Source organism: Elgaria multicarinata, chromosome 10 (assembly GCF_023053635.1).
Source record: "Elgaria multicarinata webbii isolate HBS135686 ecotype San Diego chromosome 10, rElgMul1.1.pri, whole genome shotgun sequence".
Classification (NCBI taxonomy): domain Eukaryota; kingdom Metazoa; phylum Chordata; class Lepidosauria; order Squamata; family Anguidae; genus Elgaria; species Elgaria multicarinata.
In genome coordinates, this window is record NC_086180.1 from 15,422,745 (window position 1) to 15,449,411 (window position 26,667).

The 26,667-nt window shown below is 41.4% G+C and overlaps 1 protein-coding gene across 1 annotated transcript in view; it reads left to right on the plus strand.

Annotated features, from left to right (window-relative positions):
- Window positions 1-19,807, plus strand: part of BMP3 (bone morphogenetic protein 3) — a 32,108-nt gene extending 12,301 nt beyond the window's left edge. The window contains exons 3-4 of the mRNA XM_063135164.1: window positions 10,600-11,510; window positions 18,832-19,807. Coding sequence (XP_062991234.1) covers window positions 10,600-11,510; window positions 18,832-19,023 — 1,103 coding nt within the window. The 3' untranslated portion in view covers window positions 19,024-19,807. The remainder of the gene's footprint in view (window positions 1-10,599; window positions 11,511-18,831) is intronic.
- Window positions 19,808-26,667: the final 6,860 nt, after the last annotated feature.

Genomic DNA, 26,667 nt, shown 5'->3' on the forward strand with positions numbered 1-26,667 from the left:
TCTCTTTACAAATGACATTTCCTGCCCTTTTCTGTTGGAAGCCCCTGAGTCCTAAACAATGAAAGAAGGAAAGATTAGCCAGGTCCTATCACGCCAGCATAGAGTGATCACGTATCCTATTTTGAGGATGGTCTTCTATTAGAAGGCGTCTTTTATTTCAGGGCTGGGCAATTGTGTGAGTCCAGGGCGCAGGATTGTTCCTCATCTTGTTAACTCTCTTCTAGGCTCCCCTTTCTATGTAAAGTAATTGTCCTCTTAAAGTAATAGGCACAATTTCAATTTCCTGGACCACTTCAGCCTGAGGGAGAAAAGTCGTATGTATACTTCCCACCAGAGCCGGCCCAAGATATTTTACTTCCTGAGGTGAAAGACAAGATGGTGCCCCCTACAAAAACTGAATGGACTGGTAGTCAGCGCTTTCTTCAACACTGGCAGTGGGACATCCCTCCCCTCCCCTGCCCCCTTGAAGGCAGCAGGCTAACTTAGAGGGTGCAGAGAAGGCCTCTTTGCCCATATCTCTCTTCTCCAACAACTTGCTGCCACTTCCCAGCATCTGCTGCCTGAGGCAACTGCCTCACCCTGCCTTATGGTAGGGCCAGCCTTGCTTCCAACTACAAACAAACAAAAACCTATGTCTTTATTTTATTTTAAACAGGGCATTAATAATTCCACATCTGCTGCTGCTAGCCTTTGCACATGTGCAGAGCTAAAGTGGTATAGTCTGGGAGAAATGTTGCCACTGGGTTCTGCTGCATGTCTAAACAGAGGCTACATTTAAGGATCCCCTCCCCATGTGCCTTCCTAAGCAGATGAAGACAGTTCCATATTCTCTTTAAATTGTATTTTTGGATTCCTGTTTAAAAAAGGATTTATACATGAGGCAAGCGCGCATAACACTTACCCATTACAATGTTTCCTATTTTTATTTCATTTCTAATCTAGGGTGACCATATGAAAAGGAGGACAGGCCTTCTGTATCTTTAACAGTTGTATTGAAAGGGGAATTTCAGCAGGTGTCAATTGTATGCATGCAGCACCTGCTAAAATTCCCTCTTCATCACAACAGTTAAAGCTGCAAGAGCCCTGCCCTCTGTTGTATCTGTTCACTCTAGTATAGCTCCTGCAGCTTTAACTGTTGTGATAATGAAGGAATTTCACCAGGTGCTGCATGCATACAAATGACACCTGCTGAAATTCCCCTTTCAATACAAGTGTTAAAGATATAGGAGCCCAGTTCTCCTTTTCATATGGTCACCCTATCTAATCATTACATTTCCATACCACCCCATAGCTGTAGCTCTCTGGGTGATTCACAAAGATTAATGCTTCTTAATCCCACAATCTGATCCATTGGCATGTGTGAACGCAATACCAGCATCATATATCTAAGAATAAAGGGGGGGGGAGAGGGGGTGTTTGGAAACAATTGTATGATACAGCAATTAGTATGCCCCATCCTAAAGTGATGATTTGTAAACACAGAGTTTGCCTAGTAGAGTCCTTTTTTTCACTATCAGAACTGGACCCACTGGGCTATAGCACAGAGTTGGATAAATTCACAAGCCATATGTCAGACACATGTGAAAATGGCAATCAGGCATGTGGTGGTGGTGGCAGGAGGGTATAAGCAATCATTCTGCAAAAATCTGGCTACATCCATCCATCACTCCATCATCACCTTGACACATTTGCAAAATCAGCTTTGTGCCAATATGGAGACAATTTGAACCATGTGAAAAGACCCTAAATGGCAGGAAAAAATGGGGAGTGGGACTAGAGAGAGAAGAAATAAAGAAGTAACACACTTGTAATAAGTTGTTTAGGTTTAACACTGCCTGCAAATAAAGGGAAAACCTATAGAGATCCCATATTCAAGGATCATCCTGAAACCATGCCGATATTTTTGGTAGAGATACCTAGCCATTTAATACTCTTGAATTTATTTTGTACTACATCCTGAAGGCTGAGGTAAATGTATATGTGATCTTCCTATAATAATAAAAAAGGAATTGATGCCATCAATCCAAGATCACGTATGCTAGTAACTTGAAACTTTGATGCATACTGTGGGGACCCTTGATGTGTGCACTACGAGGTTACTTGGTTTTTTAAATGCCCTAAATAATTTAAATGTGTCTGTGTGTTTGAATCCTGCAGTACCATATTCAGTTACTAGGTAGCAGACTTCCCTGAAGCCAAGAAAGAGTAGTTATGGGGTCAAAACTGTACGCCTCTCACCTGTTGTGGGGCATCTCCACTCTCAGGGAAATGGACTGGGCAGACCTCTCCCTCAGGGAGTGCACCATGGGCAGGGTCAACGCTAGCCGCAGCTGTGGCACAATGTATCCCACTCCAAAAGCTGTGTTAGATTTTCTTAAAGGCTATGCTGTATTAAACCAAGAGCTCTTCCAAACCTGAGTATATTTGCGTGTGTGTGTGTGTGTGTGTGTGTGTGTGTGTGATGTAAAAATTCTCCTTAAAATCAGTCAAGCTAAAAACATTACAAATCAATTAACTGGATGAATACTTCCCCCAACACCATCCCAAAATGATACCTTGTATTGGAGCAAGATGGACATGAAGTTCCCAGACAGGTGTGGTACTCATGGGAAGAGCTAGGTGGGTGGGAAATCCTGACACATTTCCCTCATCTAGCCTTAATTTTATTTTTATTTTATTATTGCATTATATCCCGCCTTTTTTCCTCCAAGGAACCCAAGGCGGCATACATAATCCTCCTCCTCTCCATTTTTATCCTCACAACAACAACCCGGTGAGGTGGGTTGGGCTGAGAGTCTGTGACTGGCCCAAAGTCACCCAGTGGATTTCCATGGCTGAGTGGGGAACCCGGATCTCCCAACTCCCAGTCCAACACTTTAACCACTACACCACACTGGCTCTTAATCCACTCAGGTTGTGCTTAGTTGTTTTTCCTTAACCAGTTACCCAAACTTGAAGCTTAACCTGGGAGTGGGAGGACATTTGCCAAAGAGTTGCCAAGCATGGTCAGGGTTCAACAACTTTCCCACCCACTAGTTTTCCCCAGCTGACTCCCTTTGCATTCATGCTATCTTAGCAAATGTGTGTTTAAGAACATGCATTTGCAATCATCTCTACGGGATGATTTTTTCCTAAAAAAATGTTTTGGTGAGAAGTGATTTTAATGCAACAGTTCACATCTGTGTCCAGTCATTTGAATATACTTTCCATATGGATTGGAATTGTACTAAGCACTGCTGCAAAATGTCACAGATACAAAGGAAACACTCTAGCATTTAGTACAATATGGCCTAGCTGCTACTGAACTATAAACTCCTTAATCTACTCTCTCTCTCCCCTGCTCCCTTCTTTCCCCTCCTTCTCTCTGTATATGAGTGTGTATGTATAAAATCAAAGTGCATCTCCGAGAACTAATTGCAAAAAAGCTATGGAGGCTATCTGTCCATCTAGATTTTCTAACACCTACCCTTTTTTAAAATGGCACTACAGGATGGAGAAATACTTGTCTGAACTAAATCCACCTCTTCACAGGGCATTCACTGCCCTGTGCTGCCAGACAATAAAATCCAAGTTTTTGGAAGGCAGTTTGAAGAAAATCTCCGGAGATCAGCATTGGCAGCCAATGGGTAGAAGACACCGTACACTATATGCTACACTGTAAACCGTATGAAACACTCTTAAGGGTGATTCCTCCCTCAGTGATATGGAGAAGGACAAATATCTACTGTGCAGTACAGACAGCTTTGTAATGTTTAACACAGCCAAATTTGCTGTGAAGGCTGCTTAGCTTAGACCTGCCTTGAGATATAAGGTCTTAGTTGTATGTGCATGTATGTTTTAACATTTTATAATATTTCATCTATTTTTTGTGTAGGACATGCTTTTATATTCTGTGTATAACTTTTGTGAACTTAATTGGCTAAAAGCTGTATTTCATAGAATCATAGAATAGCAGAGTTGGAAGGGGCCTACAAGGCCATCGAGTCCAACCCCCTGCTCAATGCAGGAACTTGGTTGCCTTCAATAAATCAGTTGATTGCTTGATATAATGCATGCCTTTATGGAGGTCATGCTAGGAAATTAAGGAGCTTTTAACTCAACGGTGGGGAATATATGGCCCTCCAGATGCTGTTGGACTGCAACTCCCATATCCAACGGTGAAGGAATTGCAGTCCAACATCTGGAGGGCCACATGTCCCCCGTCTCTGTTTTAACTAAATGTAAAATGTAGCCTTGAACTCTGTTCTCCAACAGAAATGATGCTAAGAAACCCATTTTCATTTTGGCTTTAATAAATTGTTACTTAGATAGTTAAGCCCCCTGAGTTAGATGAGACTTACAAGTAGGTATGCTTAGGACTGCTGCCCTGGTCTGGTACTTGTCACTAGTGTGAATGTTGTTAATGTAAGACTGAAAGCAGAAGTGAGCTATTTTAAAATCAAGTTAGCATTCCAGCCAGTGTAGGCATGACGTTAAAATTATAGACACAGGAAATTTAAACACACACACACACACACACACACACACACACACACAAAACAACCCAAAAAATAATTTAAGCATCACTTAGGAGAGTGCTGTCAGTCTTGTGGTTTGCCTTCTGGGACATGTTTTCTATTTGGGCTGCTATCCACGATTTAAAGTTGATTAGCAAACTGTGTATCAGTTCCATGAAAAATTATTTTTCCCTTTTCTCTTCCAGAGCTATAGGCATGTGTTCCTTTCTGCTTTTTCTAAATCAAAGCTAATGTACATCAGAGCATCTGTGGCGACAACATCTAATAACCAGCTTGCTGGAGTTTCCATAACATTGCTAGCTGAAAATGCAGGAAAACAGTGACATCTATTGATAGAGATTAGCAAGTTTCAAAATATCAAAACATGCGTCGGCTATCTTGGGGAGCAGTGGGCTGGCTTTAAACTACAGTATATCTCTCCTATTTGTGTGACACCTAATAAACTTTTCATAATTTTCAGAATGGGAGAATAAATATACATAATACTCCATTGGTTTAATTGCAACATGAAATTGGGCAAGTACAAGGAAGCAAAAGCTCTTGAGAGGAGCGAGTACTATTTTGCTATGCATTTACACCTCAAATGTAAGGGCATAGACTGAAAGAACTGGGCATGCTTCGCCTTGAGAAGAGAAGGCTGAGGGGAGACATGATAGTACTCTTCAAGTACTTGAAAGTTTGTCATACAGAGGAGGGCCAGGATCTTTTCTTGATCATCCCAGAGTGCAGCACACGGAATAATGAGCTCAAGTTACAGGAAGCCCAATTCCAGATGGACGTTAGGAAAAACTTCTTGACTGTTAGAGCAGTATGACAATGGAATCAATTACCTAGGAAGGTTGTGGGCTCTCCCACACTAGAGGCATTCCAGAGGCAGCTGGACAACCATCTGTCAGGGATGCTTTAAGGTGGATTCCTGCATTGAGCAGGGAGTTGGACTCGATGGCTCCTTCCACCTCTGATCCTATGAAAATCTTCCATATCATTTGGGAGAATGATGCAAATCACTAAGTTTCTCAGGGCTGACAGAGCTCACCCTAGGTTGCTTTGACTCCTGTGGGAGGTTCACATTTTAAATGGATGATAACATTATTATAATCTGTATATTAGCAGTCATTTGATCATTATTATAGATTGCAAAGCACTTATGTTCCTTTCATATGGAACTTCCTTCCACAGCTAATTAATGCCAGCTAGAGCAGAGGTTTTTCTTTAGTCCCTGATTTTGCTGGTGTCATCTGCACTGATCCCATTTGTTTTGGATTCGCACATATAAAACTGCTAGCAGTCTAGCTGTTGCCAGGTGAAGCTAATACTCCACTCATCCAACCATCTAAACATCAAATGCCTGCAGTAACTGTTTCTTAATTTGTGGTGTTTCTAATCTCTCATTCATACTCTGGAACAATCTGGAAGTTTGCCTGCAAACCTACCTTACTGTTGAAGAATAGAGCTGAAGAAAACAGTGACTACTTGGAGCTTTAAAAGTTCTTCATCTCTTGCTCTGTGGAAACTTTCTCAGAATCTTGTGATTCTGTAAGTGACCAGAACTTTATTTTCAGAAGTCCTGAAACATTGGGGCAGGGGCTGGCTACATGTTCTATATTCTGGAACACTATTCCTAGAAAAGTTTGCCTGGTGCCTACTTTATTGTTGTGGGTGGGGCAGGAAGAGTTTCACAAAGACCATATTATTTTTCAAAGCTTTATAGCAACCATTTTATGTATTTACATATTGTTTTATTCTTTCTTGTAAACCGCCCTAGGGATACGATTGAAGGAAGGTATAAAAATACCTATAATAAAGAAAGAAATTTGAGTCACAGAGCTTCTCCTGGTCAGAGGTTCCACTGAACTTGCTGTGTGCGTGTTTTGATGCAGAGGGGGACATGCATCTCCGTTCAAGGCCACTAGCTGTTGTGTGATGAGTTGCATACAACTAGAGTTGTGTTGAGCATGAATGAAGACATGACTAACCATGAATCTGCTTGGATTCAGCACACATTTGGCTGGATGAAAAGTTTGTTGACAATCATTTCATTTTTATACAAATAAGTGTAGTTTACAATTTTCTTATAGCACCCATACAATTTTACTCGTGTGTGTGTGTGTGTGTGTGTGTGTGCGTGTTTGTGTGTGCACACGCACGCACACACACATGTTTCATGTCTGCAAGATATTGTGGCTTTTCTATTTTATTTTACCTAAGAATTTAGCAATCTCCTGCAGTGGGAGCACTTCTCTAAATGCTATGCATACTTCCCAGAAGTGGATTGGATCTTGGCCTGCATTTTTTTTCTAAATAAAGTGAGGTGAATATGGTTCTCTTACCAGATGAAGGCTAGCCAATTGGGCATTGTGATGTCATTTTTAAGTGTGGATTTGCAGAATGATTGTGCAAAGGTCAATATTAACTGTCTTTACCCTTCACAACTCTAAGCTGACCTTTTTTTTTGCGGGCGGAGGGTGGGGTGTCTGGCAGCCTGAAGCTAGCTGAAAATAAAACATTCTTGAGGCAGAGAAATGATTATTTGAACCCACATGTATTTCTGCTGTCTGCCTTTAGATGTCATCTTATTACTTTCCCTAGTTCCAAAATAGGGCTGCTGTTGACTTCCCAGGATCTGTCCAACAAAGGGAAAGTGAATGAAGTGAAACACTGTTTTACAAACATAAGATTGTTTACACATTCTGCAGCAGGGAAATAAAGCCTGTCCTATATTCCTGATGAGTAAACCCTGTATCTGTACTGCACTTGTGTTTCCAACCATTTGTAATTCAAATATTACATGTTTAGGTTATTATTATTATTATTATTATTATTATTATTATTATTATTATTTCTTAAAGATGTATTCTTTAAATTATTTAAGTGTGAAGTGGTTTTAAGTCTAATCTCATACCACCTGGGAGTAAGTGGATATAGTATTGTAGGACAATTCTGAACACACATATATTCAGAATTGTCCTTTTAGTACAGCTGCTTTCTGTAATGTGATTTCAAAACTAATATTGGCTGAAATGTGCAATTGCCTGTGTTGATTACCTTAAAATTATGTGCAACACACTTCATAGAAGAACTTCAAATGCATTTTAAATAGGAATAGTTGAGGATTTCATTCAGTCCATATTTTGAAGCAGATCACTCTGATGTGTACATCCTGAGCTAATATGTGAATTGGAACACAGCTGGTCATCAGATTTCACATTCTCTGAATTTTGGGGTGAAGTTCCAGGCTAAAAGAACATACTAAAATGCATAGACAGTGTGTATTTTAGGATAAAATATATTTAGAAATAGGTACTTTTAGAGAAAATTTGTTTAGAAATGCATGTCTTATGAGAAAATTCATTCAAAAGTATTTATTTAAATATGTATTTGAATAAAAAAGTTCATGCAACTTTTTTAAATTGCAGGTTAATGTAGGTATGGGACAGGGTGGACTTAGAATAAACACATGGAAAGCTCGACATGGAGCAGAAACAGAACGATCCATCCTTATTTCTAAAGGCGAGGATCAAAAGAGCTACCTTAGCTCAAGGCCTTGGGAGTACTCAGTGGAATTGTTTACTTTCTCTGAACAGTGAACCCCTATGTAGAAGCAGTGTTGGGGCTGCTGTTCAAGAAACACAAATTTCTTCTAAAAGTTGCAGCATTTTTATTTTTTGGATTCTGGCAATAATCTCTCATGTGAGGGATTATAGAGTGAAGACACTCTATACCAATAACCCACCCCACAGAACATTTATTTTACAACAATACTTACACTTGACTACTCATTGCTGCCTGAAGATCATACTGCCAGTAAATTAGTCTTTGGTTTATTGTTGAATATGAGCCAGATCAGAACCCTTTGGACTATCTCTGGTGCTTCCCAAAGCAAAGAGGGCTTCCCTCCAAAGTGACGAGAACCAAAGCTGGACCTTGCATGATGTTTCATTCACAATTCTTCTTCAGACTGGCAGGCAGCATTTCTCCAAAACTAGCGTCTTTTGCTTTCATTTCCCTCCACATCCTTTGGCCTACAACTCCCACGATCCCTCACCATTGGTTATGTTAGCTAGGGCTCATGGGAGTTATAGGCCAAAAATCTGGTAGGTCACAAATGCTGATAAAGGGTGGGAGATGGCTTGAGTGACTGATAGGTCCACCTTCTAATCACAGGGAACATTTTACAAGAGGCTCTCTAATTACTGTGCTTTGGAGGAAGGCAAGGATGAAATGGTATTTTTCCAGTGTTATCAGGCCTCTCTACTGGTTTTCAAACTTTATAACTCCGTAGTCCCTGCACCTGTCCTTCTGAAACTTTGCCGATTTCTTGCTTGGAGGCACCTCTGTGAAGTGTACCATTTCCATACAAATCATCCAAAAACCCACAGGGGGAGATAAGGGGAAGCAAATCCCCCTCCCCAAATTTGAGGACTCCTTTCCACATAAACTACTTTACCTATATTTCCAAAACTTTGCTGTTTTCTTATTTAGGATGACTTCTACATTAACTGTCATTTTCAGAAGAATAGTCTACAATGAATATAGGGAGATAAGCTTTTTTTGTGTATCCCCCTCCCCCCAAAAAAACCCAGGCTGCTCTTGCAATAAAAAATGAAACGAAACACCAAGCACCTATTCATCTGAAACTTGACAGGCTTCCACCCACCCACCCTGCCCAAGAAAGGACAATTATCCCCACAAATTTCGCCAAGTTGCCAAGAAATAAGTAAGTAATTGGCAGTTCCCTTTTTAAAAGACAAAAAACAAAAAAATATTGATTTCCCCATGATAGTCAATGGGAGGCATAAAGCCTCCAATTTCTGAATCTCAATTCAGCTTTGGTATCTGAATTGAAGTGGATGGCCTCCCAATTGATCCGAGCAGAATCAAGCCATTTTCCAAAGCTCTGAGTTGGGGTTCAAGTCTAAACTTGTGGTTATTATATACCTCTAGGGCTTGTGAATATACATGGAAGCAGAATCTCCGGAAGGAAGCTGCTGTTATGGGTCTGGGGAAGAAAACCTCTCACCACTGTGTGTGCATGGAGAGAGAGAGAGAGAGAGAGAGAGAGAGAGAGAGAGAGAGACTGGTGCCAACCAATCAGTGCACAGCAAGGCAGTTGTTGGCTTAAACTCTCTCTTCTCTGAACCTGGTCTTAGAACCAGGTTGTTGCAGCTAAATAGGAAGGGAAGTGCCTTGAGCATTTTCATTTTGGAACTTGAAAGGAATGGAATAAACCCTCACATAAATAAATGTGCCTTTCTGGCACATCCTGTTCTTACAAGTATGCAACCGAATGTTTTGGTGTTTTGTTTTTAAATAAAAAGCAGTGTGTGTCTCTGTGTACAAATAGTTTGCAAACATTTACTTGCTTTTTACCTAGAACAGCCTTGTGAGAGACATCAGTGTTAGTTTCATTCTACAAAATCCAGGGTGGATACCAAAAATGCCAGTGTTTGCATTATACTTCTGTTTAGAAGTGAAAATTTATTTATTTATTTATTTATTTATTTATTTATTTATTTGTTACATTTTTATACCGCCCAATAGCCGAAGCTCTCTGTATAAACTAAATAATAAGGCAGTCCATTGACTGGATTTTAATCAATTGAATAATTAATTAATTGTATTAAGTAAATTTATTTTATTATTAGATTTATATCTTGCTTTTTTTCCTCAAAGGAACCCGAGATGGTTTAAACAATCCTCCCAAATCATAATTATTAGGAATTTTTTTTTTTTGAGCATATTGAAGGAAGGGTGAAAACTTGCAGTCTAATAAACAAAAGGAACTACCTCTTGTTATAAAAAGGGGGGCCCTTTTGCATGTTTTCTTTTTCATTCCAAGAAAACAACAGAGCAAAATCAAGGGGGTCCTTCAACCTCAGCCCCACTGAATGAAAATGTATCCTTGCCAATTAAATGAGCTCAATTTCTGTTACGTTGATATACTTATTAAAATCCATTAAAGGCAATGTGTCAACATTGTTGTAATTAAAGGGAAAGTTTTGCATTACATCGACTTATAGAAGTACAAAACCGACAAGCAGGTCTGGCCTATCTCCTCATGTAAATATTTTTGTTCTCCTAGGGATCCCTGGCAACAAAGAAGTGCATGTCTTCAATCTGACCTCCCTCACAAAGTCTGAAAACATCTTGTCAGCTCTGCTGCATTACTATATTGGAGATCTCCAGAACAGTAGCACAAATTGTCCTCGACATAAGAGGTGTTCTCGTCATGGGCACAGGAAATCTGATATGCAGATTAGCCTCTCGCTGTTGAGTTTTCCTTTATCAGGAAACCACACTCGGACCTTGGGACATTACTCAATCAACATCTCCACTGCTTATCGGGATGTCCTTTCTTGGCAGTGGAAGAATATTACTCATGTCTTGAGTAAGGCAAAGCAAAGTGATGAACTGCTCATTGGAGTCAAAATGGCCTCTGTTGGCCAACACCCTTGGAAGAGCATGCATCCCAGTTATGAACCATACATCCTTGTTTATGCAAATGACTCTGCCATTTCAGAACCAGAGAGTGTTGTTTCTAGCTTGCAAGGACACCGTAATCCCCTGCCTGGGAGTTTTCAAAAATTAGACAGCCGTTCAAAAAATGGCGTGAGTGAACGGAGGCAAAAACGCTCCACCAGTGTTCTGTTGCCTTTGCAGAACAATGAGCTTCCAGGTGCTGAGTATCAGTACAATGAGGATGAAGGATGGGAGGACAGGAAGCACTACAAAACACTCCAGCCACGACTGGCAGAGAGGGCAAAGAACAAGAAAAAGCAGAGAAAAAACAACCATCAAAAAAGTCAGACGCTCCAATTTGATGAGCAGACCCTTAAAAAGGCAAGGAGGAAGCAGTGGAATGAGCCAAGATACTGTGCCCGGCGCTACCTCAAAGTGGATTTTGCCGATATTGGCTGGAGTGAATGGATTATTTCCCCCAAATCTTTCGATGCCTATTATTGCTCGGGTGAATGCCAATTCCCTATTCCAAAGGTATTGTATCTTTTTTCTTTTTTAAAATAAATAAATCAATACTATTCTTCCTTTATCTGTACACACAGTGCAGGAAAATGCATTTCCATCCCTTTTTAACTGCATGCAGCATTGTCAAAAGCATTAATAAAATCCAGCTTAGTTGTTATTAAAGTATAGTGTGGAGGAAAAAGACAATTTTATAAATGTGTCTGCTTTATGGGCAATTGCTAAAATGGCTAAGTACGAATTCAAAACTGGTTTACACAAAGTTATAAAAAAGTTATATGGGAGAATTGCAGCAGGTTTTTGAGCAGACGCCATATACACTATAAATTGCTTATTCAATAATAATAATAATAATAATAATAATAATATAATCTCATGTCTGCCTAGTTAATTAATATTCTCTAATATCCCCTGCATGACCATTTTTAAAAATACAACAGTGTTTAGTGCTTTATAAAAGTTGCACCCCATTCCCAAATTTTCCTGTACTGGAAAAAAGTGCTTTAGATGGAGTTTAGGATGTCACAAGCCATGAGATTCCATTATGGCTCAGGAGAAATTACAGCAGTGGCCTAGAATGCTTTCCATTATGTTCAGTTAATAAGTATCAGGTGGATTCCATGGGTATCAGATGGATTCTATGGGTGACTGCTATGTAGTTAACACCCACTTGTCCTTACACCTCCTCCAGGAATTGAGGATCGGAGAGGCAAGTATTGGTTGTGCTATCTCCAATGCAAAGTCTGGGCAAGCTTGTAGGAACCCATTCATAGGTCTCTTAGTTGTACAATGGAAGCAAATGTCCATGGATATAAAAGCAATCTAATCCAGTGACATGGAACTTTGGCATTGTGCAATTAACTTGTTAAAAAAAAAACAGTTCAAGTTCATTTTGACATTAAAAAGTTCAACTAAAGATCATCCTGAGACCATGGGAAAAATCGAAATTAATGGGTAGGGCGATAACCCGGGGAAAGGGAGGGATCGTCCCTCCCTGCTCCATGTGGACGCACAGGGAAGATCCTTGGGATATTGCCCCATCCAGCCATGCCCTTTGTTGACACTAGGTGGAGCTGTATAGTTTTCTCAGCACAGGCTGAGTGGCTTCACGTGGCTTCTGCCCGCCCCCCATGGAGATAATGTGCACTGCATGAAGCCAGGGACTTGTCTGCCATGTGGCTGTTAAAGGTGACAAGAGTTGGCAACCCTAACTCAGCAGTAACGTGGTTGAATCCATGTGGATTCAAGCCCAGACTTTTGAGAACTAACCACACAAAGCCCTGAGCCTGCATAGACAAATATGCCAGTGCTGTTTTCTCCCATATTTGATTTTTTTTTAAAAAAAAATTGTGTTCCTTTTGTTCCAAATATGGATAACTTTGCTAATTTTTGTAAATTCTGATCAAAATCAAACTGAAATGAAATTCTCATCCACCCCTTGTGCCTTGTTGGGAAACAAACTGGGAGCTCCTTGTATGCATCCTTGAGTTCTAGTCCCAGGTTCTAGTCCCCACTTGACCGTGAAACTCACTGGGTGACTTTGGGCCAGTCACTGACTCTCAGCCTAATCTACCTCACAGGGTTGTTGTAGGGATAAAATGGAAAGGAGAAGGATCTTAGATGCCAGCTTGGGTTCCTTGGAGGAAAAAAGTTATGAGAGCAATGTAAGAACATAAGAAGAGTTATGCTGGATCAGACCAAGGATCCATCTAGTCCAGCACTCTGTTCACACAATGGCCAACCAGCTGTTGACTGGGAATCCAAAAGAAGGACTTGAGAGCAACAGCACCCTCCCACCCATGTTCCCCAGCAACTGGTGCACACAGGCATACTGTCTCTGATACTGAAAGTAGCACAGCGCCATCATTATTAGTAGCCATTGATACCCTTCTCCTCCAGGAATTTATCCAAGCCTCTTTTAAAGCCATCCAAATTAGTGGCCATCACTAGATCTTGTAATAATCAGTGTATAATACTAAATAAATAAATACACGTTGTAGCAGGGAGTGGGTCAGGACCATGCCCATTGGCTGCCTCAAGCATACCTGCCCTTCATGTGCTTAATATGTATAGGTTCCAAAAACACAACCTGCACTCTACGGCATTGGAAAGTTCAGGCTGATAGAACCTTTGGAGCCATAGATGGACCTAAAACGCATGCCATTGAGCACTGTAAGAGGATGGGGACAGTGGAGCATAATAGTACACACACACGCACACAACATGTAAAATTTGTCACCTACAGAGGGTTTGGGTCTGTTACTAAATAATTTTCAGCCCCTGCTGATGCTCCACATCCCTCCAGTTTTCAGGCTGGGTTGTTAATCATGGCAAGGAATATAGCTTAAAATCAAACAACTTTTTAAAAAAGTGACAGCAACACCACTGAACAAATTTGACATGGGTGGCTTTGATTTCGTTCTTACGGTTCCTCTAAACCTTAATGAAAATTCCACCTTTGCAAATGGATACAGCATCCATCAGGTAATGCCAGAAAAATGTCTTCTGTGCCTGTGGGCTAAATTAGCAGGTGTCCCTTGGTGAAGGTCCACATCACATGATCGTTCAGTTCAGCACTGTTGTCAACGAATTAACAACAGCTGTGCCTCAATTCAGATTTCAGGTGTTGCCCCTTCCCCTTTTTCCTTTTGGAAACAGCTTCACATTTTATACGCATAAAGCAGACCAAAACTTGATAAAATGTTTCTTAAAGCCACAACAAGCTAATTATATTGTTTGTTTTATATAGCACCATCAACGTACATTGTATAATGGTATAGCACCACAATAAAACTGGTGCCTACTCCAGTAAACTTACAGTCTAAATTTTACGGTGGAGGAAACTAAGTGAGTGGAAGGAAGCAGGGGGTTGGACTTGATGGCCTTATAGGCCCCTTCCAATTCTACTATTCTATGATTCTATGAAGGGCAGAAAAGGCATGGTTAACAGGGAAGGGACTATGAGCCAAAGCCATTACACAGATGTTCAGCAAAATCCTATGCATGTATACTCAGAAGTTAAAACACAAGTACCAAGAGCTTCCAGCTAAAAAGCTCTACATTTTATACAGTGTGCAGGCTAAAGATTGCCCACCCTTGCAGGAGACCACTCCTGTTCTTCTGCACAAGTCGCTGTTCTGGGCATGCTTGCTGATTTGAAGGAAGCAAGCCCATAGTAATGATTCAAGCAGAGGTGCAATGGGTAGCCACTTCTCAGAACCATTTGCCCACCCCACCTCCTCCTCAGGCTGATTAGAAGGAGGCGAACACCACAGCAACGAATCATCCAGAGGTGCAACCAGCAGACCCGTCTGCATGTAGGTCTCTTGGGGTCTGGCGTATTGCTTGGGAATCACTACTTTCTGCAGTGTATTAATAGGAGGCTAACCTACCTTTGTTGCTTAAAACAAAAAGCAGTCTTTACCTTTGAGTTTTGATAAAGGATAAAATATTCTCCATAAACCGATGAAAGCTTTTCCTAAGTTTTCCTTCCACAACTTGGGCAGAATCTACGCTACTGCTTTATAACAGTACTGAAGTCCACTGACAACTGTTGGGGCCTATGGCATGTTCTACATACCATTTTTAAACCACTTTCATATTGTTATATCCTGCTTGGTGTAGATCTGGCCCCCGTGCCTTCCAGATGTGTTGGACTGCTCATCTCCACCTAGCATGGTATATTGGTCCTGTTGGCTTGGAATAATGGGACCTGCAGCACAAGACATTGGGTGGATACCATATTAGGGAAGCCTGCCTTACCTACTCCTTTGCTACCATCTGATTCTCCCTCCTCCATCTTAATTACTCATTCTCTTTTCCTTTCCTTCCTTGTTTCCATTAAACCTGTTGTGATTGGATAAACATTCTAGTTAGTCAGATGTAGACCAGCTGGGAGCTAGAAAAGGTGAAAAATTATGCTAAACCATATGTATTAAAATAATAACCACTCTACTTTAACAGTGCTACTTTCAGCTAGCTTCCTGGTACATGTATATAGATATCTGATGCTCATCAGGTGTTCTCACTTCACAACACCTGGGTAACACAAGTGTTCCCATGAGTGTGACAGTGGAACTGCTCTGACACAGGCCTTATTCAGAAATGTAGAAAAGCATTGCATGCTCATATATTCCCCTGCAAAGCTAGCATAAATTTCTTCTTAAAAGGGCTCTGTAGCTTATCTCTAAACCATTCTGCAAAACCAAAGTAGCATGTGATATATGTGTTTGTATGACTCTTCCTTTAAGCTGAGCAGAGAGGTTAGTTTGGGACAGGCAGATTGCAGGACAAGAAAATGTTTGGGTCACGTACATCTATATGGTGTGCTTCTAAGATTCGTCCAGAGTATAGCAATAAGGAAGCCAATTCCAAAGATGATTGGTATTGTAGCACTGATAAGCTGTTACATCTTCCATTTCAGCAAGTCATTTTTGGGAGAGGAGGGTCTAGTAGCATTATGTTCCATTTTAGAGAGGAATTTAAAGATTATTTGGAGGAACGGGTTTGCATCTTGCATTGAAATTAAAAACAGAGCTTAGCCTGTGCTTGAAATGAAAAACTGGCCAAATCCAACAAGACGCTGGCCCCAATCCACGAAGTGCATATGTGACAGCCAGAACTGCACACACATAGCGTGATAAGGGAAGCAGGAATCCAGCTGATGGAGAAGAGGAACTGTAAATCCAGGCCCCGCTCCTCCTGAAAAGCTGAATGAGATTCCAGCTTTGCTGCTTACGATCTTGGCATCTGGAGTCAGCTGGGGAATGATATGTGCAGCACCTATTTGCACGCATGATTCTCTATAAAGCTAGGAAGTTTGCTTCTGCACAAGTGCAACCCCTACTGTGCATAAGTGTGTGTGCATGTTTTTTTTGAAAAAGTTATTTTATTACTTTTGTAAGTTGCATCGAATTATTATTAAAGATTACAGTAAAATATCTGACAGATCACATGCGACACTGTTATTGTAAACTCAAGCATATCAAGTGTGAAAGGGTATGTATACCTTATGTATTACCTTATGTTTTTCATCATGAGCTCATTAGAGGTACAGTGGAATACTATGGGTGAGAAATTGTATTTGATAAGTAATATATGATGAGGGATGGCAATTATGCCAGATCCTGGCTGAGTTTGGACAACACACTAATCAACTGGGGGGGGGGGGGTGCAATAGGAACAGAATGGGAAACAACCATTGATGAGTGTGTTGTCCGAACTCAGCCCCTGTGTCATCCATTCCTTATTCCAGCATTGATGGTGTTTTGTCAGAGCTATTTTCAGATCAATTAAAAAGTGAGTGCAAAGTCCAATAAAAAGTCTTTATTTCTGATTTTATTTTTCACCTACGCAAGTGTCTAACTTCTGAATAATATTAACACCTGTTAAGGCTGCAATGCGATCCTGAGCATATTTACCATGATATAAGACCCATTAAACTCAGAAGGAGCAAATTTGCTTAAAAGTGAGTTTTAAGCCTTCAGGGTGTAGTTTTCTAATCAGAGTGAAATACTATTAAAGCAAATAAAAGCCCAAAGCCTACCACTGCCTTTTCTCACAGCAACTTTTGTGAACTGCCCAGAGAGCTTCGGCTATTGGGCAGTATAGAAATGCATTAAATAAATAAATAAATAAATAAATTTGTAGCTCCCCCACCCCCATTCAATGATTTAGGGTGCAACCCGGGGTCATCCCATGAAGCTGATTGGTGGGAGATCCAGGACAAATAAGAGGAAGGACTTCTTCACACAGCGCCTAGTTAAATTATGGATCTCACTACCACAAGATGTAGTGATGGCCACCAATTTGGATGGCTTTATAAGGGGGGTGGATAAATTCCTGTAGGTGAAAGCTATCAATGGCTACTAGCCCTGATGGTTGGGTGCTATCTCCAGTATTCGAGGCAGTAAGCCTGTGTGCACCAGTTGCTGGGGAACATGGGTGGGAGGGTGCTTTTGCACTCGAGTCCTGCTTGTTGGTCCCTGGCCGATGGCGGTTTGGCCACTGTGTGAACAGAGTGCTGGACTAGATGGACCCTTGGTCTGATCCAGCAGGGCACTTCTTACGTTCTTATGTTCATGTTTAAGACAGAAAAAAAGTCCTACAATTCCCAGCATGCCCTGGAGGGATGCTGGGAGTTGCAGAAGGGTTTTCCTTTCTTTCTAAACATGCATAGAATTGCATCCTTGTACTACTTCCCACTTACTTTTAATGTGCTCCATACTAAAAAGTGGAATATTCCTATGTAGATCTCCATTGGTTATTCTATATCATCTGGCTAGGTTACATAACAATGCAGCATTATTAGGCCGAAAGTGAAAGGAAGGATAGGATCTGGAGACCCCAGGGCATGTTTTTCATACCACCAACTCTGCCACAAAATAAAAGAACATCTATCTCTATATGCAGAAAATGACAGCCAGGTTCCAGTTCCCTCATCATAATTACTGTCACAAACCTTGGCCAGATCTACAACAAGCATAATATAACACTTTGACAACAGCATATGGAGTGTGTCCTGGGCCCCAACAGTTGTCACTACTGTTATAAACAGTTTTAAAGCAGTAGATCCTGCCCTTGAGACCTTTTTGAAATATAATGACCTCCTACTGGCACAGACACTTGGGCCATAGCTAGATGGTGCGAAATCTTGGGGTGATCCCTGGGATCATCCCTGTGCATCCACATGATGCACAGGGGTTCCTGGGATCAAGGAGAGATGATCCCTCCCTTGCCCCGGGATCTTGCCCTACCCTTTAGGCCCAGTTTTTCCACGGACTCGGGCTGAGCCCGATACCGCAGAACGTGTGGCCAGGCGCTGCAGTTTGTCCTGGCTCCTTGCGGTTCCTCGCAAGGAGCCGGGACCCGTGCACGGGGCGCAGAGCTCTGTGCCCATTGGGGGTAGGGGGGAATTAATTTTTTTTAAAAAAAAATACCTTCTGCCCACGAGCGCTCCAGTCTATTTAAAAAAAATGTAAAAATGGCGGGCACAGCGCCTCTCCCTCTGAGATCGTTGCGCACCGCGTGTAAACAGAGGAGGGATCTTGCGATAAAAACATCGCAAGATCTTCACCCCTCCATCACGCAATAACAGGTAGGTCTAGCTAAGGCCTTGGAGTGAGTCGTTTTCTAGCTATTTCTACCCAAAACTGATTTTGGTATATCCTAAGAATGGGTATTTCTGCAACTACAGATTGGTTTAAACAGACATTTAATGTGAAACCCCAGGAATTAGAGTTCTGGGTGCGTGGTTAGGGATCTCTAGCAGAGAATTCTCAGCACATTCCCTGTTCAATTCCCAGTTTGATATTATCCTTCTTGTCTTCTGCAGGCCTTGAAGCCCTCAAATCATGCTACCATCCAGAGCATAGTGAGAGCTGTGGGCGTTGTCTCTGGAATTCCTGAGCCTTGCTGTGTCCCAGACAAGATGTCATCACTCAGTATCTTATTCTTTGATGAAAATAAGAATGTGGTACTCAAAGTCTACCCAAACATGACAGTGGAATCCTGTGCCTGCAGATAACATTCTCCTCCCATGGAGCTTTATCTAAATCCCACCTCTCCTTGCATTGACTTAGTTGCTTAACAGTTCCTCCCCCACCCCTAAACATTTTGCACTGCCAATGCATTTCATTCTCCAAAGATTTATTAAATATATATATATGAATGAATACACAAGCAGGAGCTGAGAAGGAACATGCCATAGATTTCCAGAACATAGAAGGATCTAATTGTAAGTTTCTTACTGTGAGGATATGACCGAAAAATTATAAAGCTCAGCACCAGTAATAAACCCTGTGTGGCAAGCTATGTATGAGGAGGAGGAGAGAAGGAAGGAAGAACTCAACAAGATGAAAATGAAATCTGGAAAGAACTTCTCAAAATGATTTGAAACTTTTGAAAGCAGTTCAGCAAAACTGCTGGTCTTTTGGTCCATTCTTCCAGAAATGAATGGTGAAGGAGATTTAAGATATACATTATGCATTTGAAGCTAAGCTTTCTGCCTTAGGTTACTGGAATTCTCCCCAAAGTGCTAAATAACATAATATGTTCTGACATCCTAAGAGCCTAGGAAAATCCAATTGAAGATGTTTATTTTCTTGACATGGCAAGTCAGTAGTGCTCTGTGTATGTGTCATCCTACACAAACAAGGGCTTTCTTTCACAGAATAATGGGAACATTTAACTTGCAAGAAAACTTAGTTCTCTTTCTATATCTACTAAGGTTAAACCATGACACACCTATACTGGTAGTAGACCCCCAAATGTTTACTCTCTGCCTCAGTGCAAATCACTGCAGGAAAGCAGTGAAGAGGAAGAGGTGGCAAATGGGGGGCAGATTATGGTTTATCAGGGGTTTCTATCACCAACTGTGGTAGCAATTCCTTTTGCAATGGGTAGTCCTACATCCTGATAAAGTGTGCCGTAAAAGGCTACTTAACAGTGCAATTCTGTATATGTCTATTCAGAAGTAAGTTCCACTGAGTACAGGATTGCAGCCTTAACCAGGTGGTAGTCTTTACTCCGTGAAGCCAAGGATTAAGAAGAGGTTGAGTCATTATTACATACCTTTTTTCCAAATTGAGAGTTGCCCACAATCAGATATGGCTAGGCAATTGGATTATGCATTGCATCTTTGTGTGCTGTAGAGCCCAGAAATAGTGGTGTTTTCCCCTGTTTTCTAGCTGGAAAGGCCAGGATTTGGGATGACTTACCATTGCCGTACATCTCACAGAAGATGCTAAGTGCCTTCCACTCTCTACAAAAAGAATGGGGCAGTTTTCTTGCATTCAAGCAAAGTTCTAGTATTGGGAATGGGGTTTAAAGCTTTAATTTCCAGCTCAAAAGATACATTGCAGCTTCAAAGGATTGACTCCTCTCTTACTGAGGAATTGAGGCATTCCTTATTAAGCTATCTCCTTCTCCATGTTTTTAAAAAAGACTTTTGTACATTTTTTTTGCTTAGGAATTAATGCTTGTACAGTCAGCATCAGTAAAGTTAAAAAAAGCCAAAGGATATTTGTATATGGAAAGAAGCTTTATTAATGCCTTTAATTTATTTTATTTCTGTTGCCTTCCTGTGTGTTAATTAATTTCCACTTTTTAATACTCTTAAACACACACCATTTTTACATTAATTTTTATAAATTTATATATGTTGTCAGAACCAAATGAGCATGTTGCAAACACACCGAGGATACTTTTCACTACTGATGTATAAGCTTGCCTGACTTGTATTTGTTTCTCCCCTTCAATAATAAGATTTTTTTTATTGCAAACTACTATGTACAACTTTACGTTAAAAAAATTTAAATGTGGAGCTTCGTTTTCTCTTTGATTTTTAATAACTGCAAAATTTTATTCTGCACAAGGTAAACAGGGTAAACGCTACGCCTTGTTTTCAAAAGTATCACAAATAAGGATGTATGAGAATTATTCACAAAACATATGGACATGCTTTGCTTGAAGCCCCGAACACGATCGCAAGCCCATGTCTGCTGAAAATATCTGCAAATTGCCAGACGTGTGCTTGCATTCAATTTCTGCAATTTCCCTCTCTTCCCTTTTGTGCAACTTTCCTAATATTTCCCTTGTAGACTGAAAGCCCTGCTTTAATCTATGGGGGAAAGGTGCACAAATTAGGAAAGTTGCACAAATTCCACATTTGATCACTGCTTGATTTGCACGATTTTCCTGTTCACATGGCACAACCAGCAATCGCAAACGCAAATAGTTATCAGGCACAAGATGAGCAGCAACTCAGCTTTCCAAGAATCCTAGTGATCTCAAACACCACTCATTTACTCATCTCTAATCACAAATGAGCAATTTCCGAACAATGGAGTATAAGGAAGCAATTAAAAACAAACAAACAAATAAAATGGTAGCCACAGTGGCTAAGGTAGACTACAAAGTAGAGTTGAAGTCAATAGTAGTGCACAACTTGTGACTTACAAAACCAAACTCAGCCCACCCTTGTGGCTTTCCAGGTATTTGATAATCCTCACTTCCCCCCCCCCCCCACAAAAGCACCTTTTGCAATTTCAGGCAGGCAACAAAATAAGGTTTATTGAGTCCCTAGAAGACGGCCATACATGGCTGGATTGCATATACCTTGTTGAATGAAAGGTTGAGCAGATCTGGAAAAATTGGATTGGCTGTAATGACTTCCAGAAAACATCAACACTAGAGCTTGAGCTATTGTTGTGGCCCAGAAGCTGGTAAATGGCCCACAAAGTAAAAACAGAGCTCATAACTCATTGCAAAAGGGTGTCTGAAAAGGCCAGAGACAGTTTGAGCCTCTCATTGCCTCAAACTTCACAGACACTCAAAAGTTAAGTGAGTAATTAAACTCCTCCAGAGCCTTTTGTGGTTCAAGATCATTCCGTAGGGATGGCTGGGTACATGCTGAGGAGAAGTTGGCTGACCCCGTAACATAAAGGGGAACTCTCCTCAGAGGATTCTGGGTATTCCCTTCATTTAAATGCTCAATTGCCACCCATCTCTTGCCAGTTAAGGGTGCTCATTTGTGGTCTTACCTTGGAACTCCAGTGACTGCATTCTCAGGGAACAACTCTGGGTAAGCACTGGGACACCTGAAACCCCTCGCCACTTAGACATCAGCTGCACACACACATAGCAGTCTCTATCTTTGTTTTGTTTGAGATGTTGAGAAGATTGCTGAGCCCCTAACAAAATGTCAACTGTCCTCAACAGATTCTGGGTGTTCCCTTCATCTATATACTCCCCTGCCACCCATCTCTTGCAAGTTAAGGGAGTTCACTGATGGTCTTTTGCAATGGAACGCCCCCTCCCACTCAAAATCCTAGCAACCACAAATTCTTCCCCCTTTGTCCAACCCTCACAGATGTTCTATTCTTTGTTCTATAAATCAAACAAAACAAAGAAGCTGTTATGCATGTGCAGCCAATGTCTGAATGGTGAGAGGTTCCAGGGATTCCAGTGTTTACCTGGGGTTCAGTTTCCTTAAGAGGAGGTCACTGGAGACATATGGTGTTTCTATGATGTTATGTTTATTTACACATATATTCAGACTGAGCATAAAATGAGGGTTCACATCATTAACACACCAACAAATTTCATCACATATTTGGGGGAACCCATAGTAGCCGAGGATTTCCAGCAGAGAGAAAAGTTAGCTCTCTGCCACCTTTTCAGATCCCATTACAGCACAGACTGACTCTCTCCTGCCCTTTGTCAACTGAGGAGAAGATAAGACATCTTCAACCATCACCTATGCCTTCTTGGGGCATCCTAGGTGACACTGAAACACATCACCAGAATGTAACCACCTATCAACTGTCCTTTGTGAGGTCTTAAGAGACATTGGGCCTGTTCAGATAACACTGAGGGCTCTGTGATTAGCTTAACCAGAACAGTCGCATATGACACCATTAACCCTGTCCGGTTCCTGGTTTCCTTAACCATACACTAACTACAAACCTGTTAGATGAGCACCTGAGTCCTCCGAATGCTCCACCCCATATCCCAGCAGTCCTTGAGCTAAGAGACCCGGCAGATGTGCCCATCTCTACAGTCAGTAGCCATTACTTTTATAATGCGGCCCTTGAAGCTAGCGATTCCAGTGTTCTGCGGCTCAAATGCCGTTCGCCGTTCAAGATTATTGATCCCCTCACCCTTTCAGCGGCCAGGAGTTATGCCAGCAGATTTATTTACACAGAAGGCGCGGAAGCACCATCCTGCTCTTGCTGCCATTTTGGGAGGATTGGCTGCTCTGATATATGTTGTTGTTGTTTATTCGTTCAGTCGTTTCCGACTCTTCGTGACTTCATGAACCAGCCCACGCCAGAGCTTTCTGTCGGCCGTTGCCACCCATAGCTCCCCCAAGGTCAAGTCTGCCACCTCCAGAATATCATCCATCCATCTTGCCCTTGGTCGGCCCCTCTTCCTTTTGCCTTCCACTTTCCCTAGCATCAGCCTCTTCTCCAGGGTATCCTGTCTTCTCATTATGTGGCCAAAGTACTTCAGTTTTGCCTTTAATGCCATTCCCTCAAGTGAGCAGTCTGGCTTTATTTCCTGGAGTATGGACTGGTTTGGTCTTCTTGCAGTCCACGGCACTCTCAGAATTCTCCTCCAACACCACAGTTCAAAAGCATCTATCTTCCTTTGCTCAGCTTTCCTTATGGTCCAGCTCTCGCAGCCATAGGTTACTACGGGGAATACCATTGCTTTAACTATGCGGACCTTTGTTGTCAGTGTGGTGTCTCTGCTCTTAACTATTTTATCGAGATTTGTCATTGCTCTCCTCCCAAGAAGTAGCAGTGCAGCAATTAGCAGTGAGCAAGCCTGCAGCTCTATACTGCTAGCTCTATGATTTTGGCCCTGTAACCACAGGTGCATCACGCACGACACCTTAAGCCAAAGCTGGTGCCACTAACCCTGCTGCATAAAAGGGTTAGTGAAGCCAACCATAATGTAGTTAGCAGGGGCACCTGGTTAAGAAAAACGCATTGCACACGACACCATAAACCCTGCTGCTTAACCAAAAACCTTTAACCAGCAGGGTTATGGTGTCGTCTGAATGGGCCCATTGCTTCACAGCACTCACATTGATACCTCTGCTTACAGAAATCATAGATTGAAGAGTTATATAGTTGGAAGGGGTCCTGATTCTCTTTGCAGTCATAGGCCATGGCTAGACAGCCCTATATCCCGGGATTGTCCCGGGATCATCCCTGTGCATCCAAATGACACAGGGGATCCTGGGAGCAGGCAGGGTCGACCCCTCCATTTGCCTGGGATAATCCTTAGGTCTAGCTAATGCCATAGGCTCTGGGCTGTGAGAGGTCCCTGGAAAGTAATTCAGACAACCCCCCCAAATCATAACAATGGGAAGATTAAATACTACAGACCGTTCTCTTGAGCATCTCCTATACAATTAATTCCACCTGATCCTTTCTTCTTTAACTCATACTATACATTCATAACCCAACACTGAAAACAGTCACACACCATTGCAATATAACAAGGAGCTCCCTTCAATCCTGCAGGAGCCATAAATAGGTGATATTCTTCATATGCAGATGCCTGCAATAAAATAAGTGTGGGCTCAACAAATGTTGTTGTGGAATTGGTGCCTACAGTTTAGAATTACATTGGTTTAATAGTCTTTTCCTCTTCCAGAAAATTATAGTTTTGTGAATGGGGCTAGGAATCTCCAACAGCAGTCTTTTCAAATTATGCTCCCAAGCATTCTCAGGTAAAGGGTGTAAAACATATACAAGTTTGTAGCCCAGATGCTTACAGTGTAATTGTTGCTCAAAAATTTGGCCTGTTTAGTGAAAGGGAACATGAAACGGTACCTTGATTTTATGCCTGCTGAAATGGTTGGGTATCACTCACCCACCCATCCCAATTGTTTAGCAGCTAACCATGGGTCAGTAGTTCTCAAACCCTGGTTTAAATCAAGTGAAGAGTGGCTCTGTGTGCTTGAAGTTGTAAAATATTTCATTTTTGTGCAGTACGAACCTACAGTGCCTGTAACTGCCCCATTCCTCTGTGTGGATGAGAAACAAGTCTGGAGAGCAGACAAATTGAGGCACTGATTGGTGAGCTAAAAATATTAAGATTTTAAACGGGATACAGCTTTCTCTTCCTCCATTATGAACTTATTTGGCAAATTCCAATGGAAATTCACCAGAAAGGACTGGTTTATGAGAAAGGGATTCTTTGCACTCCATTACACCATCAAAGGGAACAATGAGATGGTAAAGGAGAACGTAAGTTTTTCATAAAACAGCTTTTGAAAAATCCCCATGTGGTGGAGAAAGGGGCAGGACGAGTATTTATATACGATTTCCAAAGATCAAAGTTCTCTTTTCTTTTACATTCTTCAATGCACATTGCAGGTTTCCCCCCAAAAAAACATGAGGTAAGGGCCAAGTAAAACTTCAAAGGCAAAGAGAAGAAAAAACATTATGTTGAAAACAGGCAATTCAGGTGAAAAGGGCGAGATAATATTTATGTGCATGTATTCATTTGTCCTGTAGAAAAAACAGATTCAATTGCTTGCTCTCTTAAGATGCTTAGATGATTACGTTCAAATTCTTAAAACAAAAGTTTAGCTTAAATCCAGAGAGCTGTAAGGACACGAGAATTGCTCTGCTGCATTAGACTGAAAAACTGCATCCAAGTAGACAGCCAAATGCCATTGGAAAGGTTTTAAAAGTGGGCGGTGGGGGGGCATGAAAGAGGAGGCTGGTAGCTCCGATATCTGTGGGGCTGTCAATCCGCTCTGGCTTTCATTCAGAACCAGTCGGACCTCTAAAAAAGCTAGAGTGCTGAACCCAATCCCCCAAATAGGTTTAGCACTTGGAGAGCTCCTTTAGAGTTCTGACTGAAATCCAGGGCGGATTCACAGCCCCACTGATATCGGAGCCACCATCCTCCACTCAGACATAATAATAATAATCAGAGCTGGGTCTAGACTCTGGTGGTTTCCCTGATGTGCTTAGTTAGTAGGACCAGTGGCAGCAGCCACACTCTTATGAACAGACAGCAACCAGGGTCAGCCCTGCCATATAACAGACTGAAGAGAACTGCTTCAGGAAAGAGGTAGGTAGACAGAGGTGGGCATTTGTGTCTGGAAGTACAGCAAGACTTTTTAAGTTGTTGTTGTTGTTGTTATTATTATTATTATTATTATTATTATTATTTCTAGAATGGCCTATAGCTGAGGCTCTCTGGGCGGTTTACAAAAAATTAAAACATTAAACATTAAATTACAGTAAAACAACAACAGTGCAAAAGTTTAAAAACCATTTACATAAAACACACAAATTCTATACATGAAGACAATATATATAACAACAATGAGCAATCAGCCATAAAAAACAAATGCAGGACTCAGTAAGAACTCTGTCAAATGCCTGAGAAAAAAGATAGGTGTTGGCTCTACTGTTGCGGGGAGGGAGATATATGAGATCCGCTCCAGACAGAAATATCTTGGATCAGCATTGGATGGTGGCTTACAGATGTGCCAGAAAAAACACATTCTTTGAAAGGGGGGTCATGGGGGGCCCTGGCAGCTGCCCAAGGGTGCTATCTAATGACGGTGGGTCTGATAATAATATCCCCCCCTGGGTTATTATTTGTGAAGTTATTAGTGATGGGCGAAAAACTTTCC